Here is a 6,748-nt window from a genome sequence, read left to right on the forward strand (position 1 = left end):
ATCGCATCCGCTCTTGAAATATAAACAGTGAGTCGATTTCCAGTCTGACTATCTATGGTTGACTCATCCACCTATGAAGATGCCTTCTAATTTACCTAAACTGAAGGAAGGAGGTCACGTGACTTTACATCTTCTCGGGCTAAACCTGTACACAAGCCTAATGAGATTGAAAATGTCAGGAAGTCAAAAGTGCCCCAAGACCTGATATAAGATATACTAAAAGACCAAATCAAGATGGAGGTTAAAAAAATAGAAGTATGCCTATGAAGACTTACATTCCCTGCCATTGTAATATATTGTATGTGTTATTGTATGTAAAAATAGAAGTGTCTCTTAAAACACTGTTTCCCTGACTTATAAGATAGTGTGTATTTGTCTGTACGTAAAAAGTGAACGTAAGTGGGGGGGGGGTTAGGTCCTCGGGTTCCTGGTGATTGACAGTCGAGTGAGTATTGTTAGTTTTGGCGCAAGGTGGTGCTTTCATTCACGTCAGTGCTTGAGAAATATAAAGCGGAGCTAACCCATCGTCAACGAAACAAATCAGAAGATAAGCAGAATAAGTAAATTTTTTGAATTCCAGATGCATCTGGAGTATCCCAGGTGCTTTCTAGACGAGCAGGCTATAGAGACCTTAGCAGAACGTGCCAGAATAGAAGAAACAGCAGGAAGAGTAGAAGCCGCGACGTAGACAGACAATAAAGATACCTCATCAACATCCCCAGCTGCAGAACAGACGTCAGAGGGAAGTTTTCACCATCATTTAGAGTACAGACTTGGATGATGTGGCCACTAAACCCACCATTGCGCTCACAACAAGACACATCAAGTCGGATAATGGCTGGAGCAGACGTTATATGTGGGCGCCCTGCCTTGGAGATCTCGCCATTAACAAGGTGTATTTGGAGTATAAAAAACAGCCCTTCTCAGGGCTTACCAGACCTTTCGAAATGAGACACTTTTTAAGTTCGCCAATATATAATTGTGTGTGTGTGTGTTTGTGTGCGCACGTACGTTTATTTGTGTATATGTGAGTGTGTTTATTTGTGTGTGAATGTGTGCGCGCGTACGTCTATTGTGTGCATGTTGTGTATTTGTGTGTGTGTGTGTATGTGGGGGCGTGTACGTTTGATTGCGTATATGTGTGTTTTGTTTTTCTCTTACCAAATTCCTTGTCCCTATACTGATGAGTGTTTGATTTATGTGAATGTGGAGGAGCGTGACTATAAACACTAGCTCCTTTGATGATGTGATTGTAGGTAATGATGTGTTTTGTATTATCTCCAACTATATATTGATCGAAATTATAGTGGTTTTGTACAAACGTTTATATTAGATTACCACTCTCAATATTGTGAATTGTTTGGTAGGTGATATGGGCAGTTGGTGAGAGGGGATCTTTTCCTTAGCGTCCGTACTTGAGAAACATAAAGCGCAGCGTTCGTCATTAGCGCCATTCAGCATTGAATATAAAATGGCAAGCAACCAGAAGATGATACAGTTGCAAGAGGTGATGGATACGATACGCATGGTGGAGGAAATGTTGGTGAGGATGCAGTATGGGGTTTATAGTTCTCACATTTTAAAGCATGGAGATGCATAACTTGAAGAGAGGTAAAAATATTAAAGGAAATAATTTAACAAGAAAATGAGAAGGAGGAGAAAGAGTAAAAATAAGATATGGGAAGATGGAACGAAAACACAGAAAAATAAGAGGAGAATGAAAAAAGGGAGAAACTGGAGGTGAAGACGGAGGAAGAGAATGAGAATGAAAAGGAGAAGAAAAAAAAAACGAATGTGATGGAGAAAATAAGGTGCTGGTGGAGAAAAAGAAGAGGAGTAAATATAAAAGAAGAAAACTAAACGGCCCTTTTCAGGACCACTCATATGTCTAGAAAAGATTCATTCCCTCTTGCCTAAAACATTTTAATCGATGTTTTATGTGATAGGTTCATGTTCATCAATTGTGTTTTTGTATGAACGGTACCGGTCAACCTGTACCGTTGGTTAGTACCGCGCGGAAGTTCTCCGCGGGACATTTGTTATAATTTACATATAATTATTTGTCCCGTCCCGCACAGCGTTATAGATTTTTTTCCGCTGTCACTGCTTCGCCCGATTGACGTCAGCCAATTGCAACATTGTTGTCAATGTCTAGTACCATGAAGTTGCCCCTATACAAACCCAACCTATGTTAAATTCCCATTGTCCCTACAAATTCCCCATGTTAAATAGTGTACATACCCGTTTTAAAATTTAAGTCCCCATTGTCCCTATAGTGTCCCACATGTTGATGGCTCATAAAGTATTCATGTGCCAACAGTCTTTGAAAAACAGTCATACAATCCTGGAATCCTTATTTGAAATTTCAGTATAACTTGAAATCTTTTTATTTCCATGAACGTTTACATAACACTTTTGTATTTCCAGAGAAGAAAACGGTTGAATAATCCCAAATTAAAACTTGCAAAACAATAACTTCATTCTGCTTATATGTTAAAACGAATGAATAACATTTCCAGTGACAGTATTATATTGCTGTTCAACGGATCAACGGATTTCAACGTTGGTTTTAAGAACGGTTCTGTGGGGGCCAGTGCTATCGCAACGCAAATGTTTACAATAATCTGGAGTTTAAGACTATCCCTTTCATGCCGTGTTCCAACCTGAAAATTATGCAATAATTAACGATAGTACAAAGAAATATCCCTACCTGGACACCACAGTATCCATAGGGGCCGAGGAATCTTTCACACTCCTGTGCAATGTCTGACCACTTCCATTCAAACAGATGGGTGATGGTATGCCGACCATCCGCGCATGTTGGGTTGCTATAGGTTCCTGCCCTAACTGCTGCAAATGAAGAAGGATCCAGAGAATATTATACCTTGGCTGCAAATGATTTTCTGCTGTGAAAAAAGCAAGGGACTTAGAGCAACCATGTAATTAAATCTCCAAAGTACTATTGTAAATAATTTTATATATGTTGACTACATTGTCTACCTGTATTTGTTGTATGAAAGTTTAATGACCTCGTGACAGCTCAATGGCGGTATTAATGAAGACGTTTCATCACGATCGGATTATTCGAATATATTACTGACTTTTCAAGAATATTCCAGAACTTATCATAGTTGATACAACTCAAGAACTGATCTCGCATGATTTAGACACAATAATATGAATGGTAATTTCGCCTTAATGTATGAGGTACAAATACCTATGCATTTGAAAAACGTAGGTGACAAATTAAAGATTTTTGGTTTTCATATTGCTGACACAATGATTTCAAATTCGACGCAGACTTTAAAAAAAAATTATGCGATGCAAAAGAAAATTATGCTCTCCATTTTCATATGAGCAAGCGAATGCCTATAACAATACTTTTTGTTTGCCAATGGCAGCATAATTAAATAAGGAATGCATATAATTATATCCCCTTATTTACCAAAAGCCACATAAATAAATAACGATTGCTCATGATAATCCTTCCTTATTTACCAAAAGCCACACAATTAAATAATGCTTGCCCAAGATAATACTCCCTTATTTACCAAAAGCCATAATTATATAGCAGATGCCCATTATAATACTTCATTATTTATGACGGGAGACATATTTAAGTAACGATTGCCCATGTTCATACTACCTTATTTACCAAAGGCGACATAATTAAAGAAGGAATGCTCATAATAACACTCCCTGTTTTACCTAAAGCTTCATAATTATATAGCAAATGCCCATTATAATACTTCATTAGTTACGACGAGAGACATATTTAAATAACGATTGCCAATTTTGATAGTACCTTATTTACCAAAGGCGATATAATTAAATAAGGAATGCTCATGATAACACTCCCTTTGTTACCAAAAGCCACATAATTAAATAACAATTCCCATGATAATAATCCCTTATTTACTAAGGAAGACATAGTTAAAGAACGAATGCCCATGATATTGCTTTCTTATTTGCCAAGGGCAACATGTTTAAATAACGAATGTCCAAATTAATACGCTTTATTTACCAAGGGCAACATGTTTAAATAACGAATGTCCAACTTAATACTCTTTATTTACCAAGGGCAACATGTTTAGATAACGAATGTCCAAATTAATATGCTTTATTTACCAAGGGCAACATGTTTAAATAACGAATGTCCAACTTAATACGCTTGATTTACCAAGGGCAACATGTTTAAATAACGAATGTCCTAGACCAGATGTTGATTGTTCTAATTTTCCATAATAATAACATTATTATATTCATTGTATGAACAGCTTTTTTCATGTAATGTAATCGTTACTTTGCATTCGGTTAAGATAGTAGGTATGATAATGTTTAGATGCTAAACTACAGCTGACATTTAAAATGTCCCTGACCGTCGTGCTATACTGATGAAATCTTCGGACATGACGGAATAGACGCGGAGAACTTCGTTCTGTGTGGATACGACACTCTAATTAAGAATGCCATTATTAGTGGAGCCGTCCACGTGTAGCATTTAAATCTACAGTTCTGAAACACAGACGTCCCATTTCAAATACGATTGAAAGCATATTACGAAACGTATCCCATAGAGTATTCCCTGAAGGAGCTACGTTTTTGTAATCACGCGACTTTATATTAGAAAAGTAGGGTAAAGGTGAGACAGCACTTAAGTACCAATTATCCCTATTAATGACAGACTACCTTTCTGCTCATTAATGACATTCATAGAAAAAATGAAATTAACTAAAAATATTAAAATACGCTCCTAAATAAAGGCAAAGCTGATGTACACATTAGATCATGTGCATGATTAGAAAATGTTAAATTTATTATCCCTTCTGTAAAGAATTATTATTATTATTATTATTATTATTATTATTAATAGTAGTAGTAGTAGTAATTGTATTAGTATTTCCTTGGAGATAATGAACATAGGTTGAAAAATGTTTGTTTTTCCTTGCATAAATTTAGACATAAAATTTGCAAAGTTTTTCTAATTAACGTATATTTGATTCATAACATTTTGGTCTCAATGGACTTGAATCAGTCTGCATATTTGGGAAAACAACTAAACCAAAGATTCAGGAAATTCCTTACCACCAAAGACGGTCATAACCAGACCTAGGAGTAAAAACATGGCAGCCATACTTCTTGTGCCGCGGCCAGAGACTGCTGGCCTGAACTCGGGGACGTGGCCTTAAATAGGACAGACGTCGGTGTTCGAGATAAGACATACAGTGTTAGGTGTGTATGTGTTATTTACATTTTAATGTAGCTTTAACAATTTTCCGATCATATCATATCGCTAAGATGTCTGCAGTGTGGCATTTTAAAGTGATTTCTAGCAATGGGGCATCACGCCTAAGACATATAACATGATGTCCCACCCAGTCACATTATCCTGACACCAGGCCGACCAGTCCTAAAACTAACCTCTTAATGCTGAGTGTCTAGCGAGGTAGCTCTTAGTGCCATTTTTAGTAGTCTTTTGTATGACTCAGCAGGGTTCGAACCCTCGACCTCATGTTTGGTAGACACTTTAATCATTAGGCCACCGGATCCGTCAGATAACCTTAGACCTTCCTGGAGATCTGCCAAAGATAGTAAGTGGCCTCTACCAAGCTAAGCCATTTTAATATCTATATAAAAATTACTAATGAAAGGTGAAGAAGAAGAAGAAAAAGAAGAATAGGATTGTTGTTGCTTGTGTTGTAGGGTTTAACGCTATTTTCAGCACAATATAGGCTATACATGGCGGCCTAACTGGTGGATCGAGAACCAAGGAAAACCTCAAGAAGAGCCACCGACCCACGAGAAGCTACTAGCACACTTTCTCACATTACCACGTTAGCCAAGCATGAGACTCGAACCCACGCAGACAGAGGTGAGATGGCAGTGATCCGGAACGGTGAGTGGTTAAGACCATTCGGCCAGTCAGGACCCCCAAGAAGAAGAAGAAGAAGAAGGATAATGATGATGATGATGCAATTACCTACGCTATTATTCAAATGATCTGGTCATCTTTAAGACGATTTTATTGATACATACCAACAACGATGTGACTTATGAATATGTTTTGCAACAAAGCTAACAAATCCTCGCTTGGATACCTATACAATACGAAACCTAACATCACCTGCATAAATTGTTCCCTAATTATAAGTCCGAATGAAGAAAATGATCCAAGTAAGCAGCTAGAAGTATATATGAGACATTCTCATGTATAAATTTACCAGATAACTATGGGTAATTTGTGATTAAGCATATATAATGGAGACATCGATATTAGGACCTAGAACATCACGTGGCAATATTATATATATCAGTACATGTCCATTAAACACGGGAAGACTGAAGGTTTTACGGAGAAAACTACAAATTCGGTCCACTCGCACAAAACATGATCTTTGGAGCTGCGATTTGATTGAGCTACAAGGTATGTGCCCAAGTTAGGAAAGCACCACAGGAGTTAACGTTACGTAAAATCCTATCAACTGTAAGAGCCTTATCATTTATTCCTAAAAGTGATTAAATGGCACAGCCATATTGAAACTAATATACTGCGGCTGGTATCAATCTGATTTTTCACTGAATGTCGTCTGCTCCTACAAAATGTTAATTATAAAACGGTTTGGCCATTCAAAAAAAAGCTTTTATCTTCCATGCCCATGCTTAAGATTATGTTATCTTAAGAACCCAAACAAAAGACATTAGGCTTTAGTTAGCATTTCAGAGTATTCGGCAATTTTAAGACCTTCGC

The 6,748-nt window shown here is 37.2% G+C and overlaps 1 protein-coding gene across 2 annotated transcripts in view; it reads right to left on the minus strand.

Annotated features, from left to right (window-relative positions):
• Window positions 1-5,218, minus strand: part of LOC149783611 (alpha-amylase-like) — a 29,523-nt gene extending 24,305 nt beyond the window's left edge. The window contains exons 1-2 of one of the 2 annotated variants that reach the window (XM_089931861.1): window positions 5,086-5,218; window positions 2,711-2,850 (exon numbers count right to left, since the gene is read on the minus strand). In XM_089931861.1, the coding sequence (XP_089787987.1) occupies window positions 2,711-2,850; window positions 5,086-5,134 (189 nt within the window). In that variant the 5' untranslated portion in view covers window positions 5,135-5,218. The remainder of the gene's footprint in view (window positions 1-2,710; window positions 2,851-5,085) is intronic. The other variant, XM_089931862.1, reaches the window with a different exon arrangement.
• Between the last annotated feature and the right edge of the window lie 1,530 nt (window positions 5,219-6,748).

This window comes from Sinohyriopsis cumingii, chromosome 14 (assembly GCF_028554795.1).
Source record: "Sinohyriopsis cumingii isolate HCF-2022 chromosome 14, ASM2855479v2, whole genome shotgun sequence".
Taxonomy (NCBI): domain Eukaryota; kingdom Metazoa; phylum Mollusca; class Bivalvia; order Unionida; family Unionidae; genus Sinohyriopsis; species Sinohyriopsis cumingii.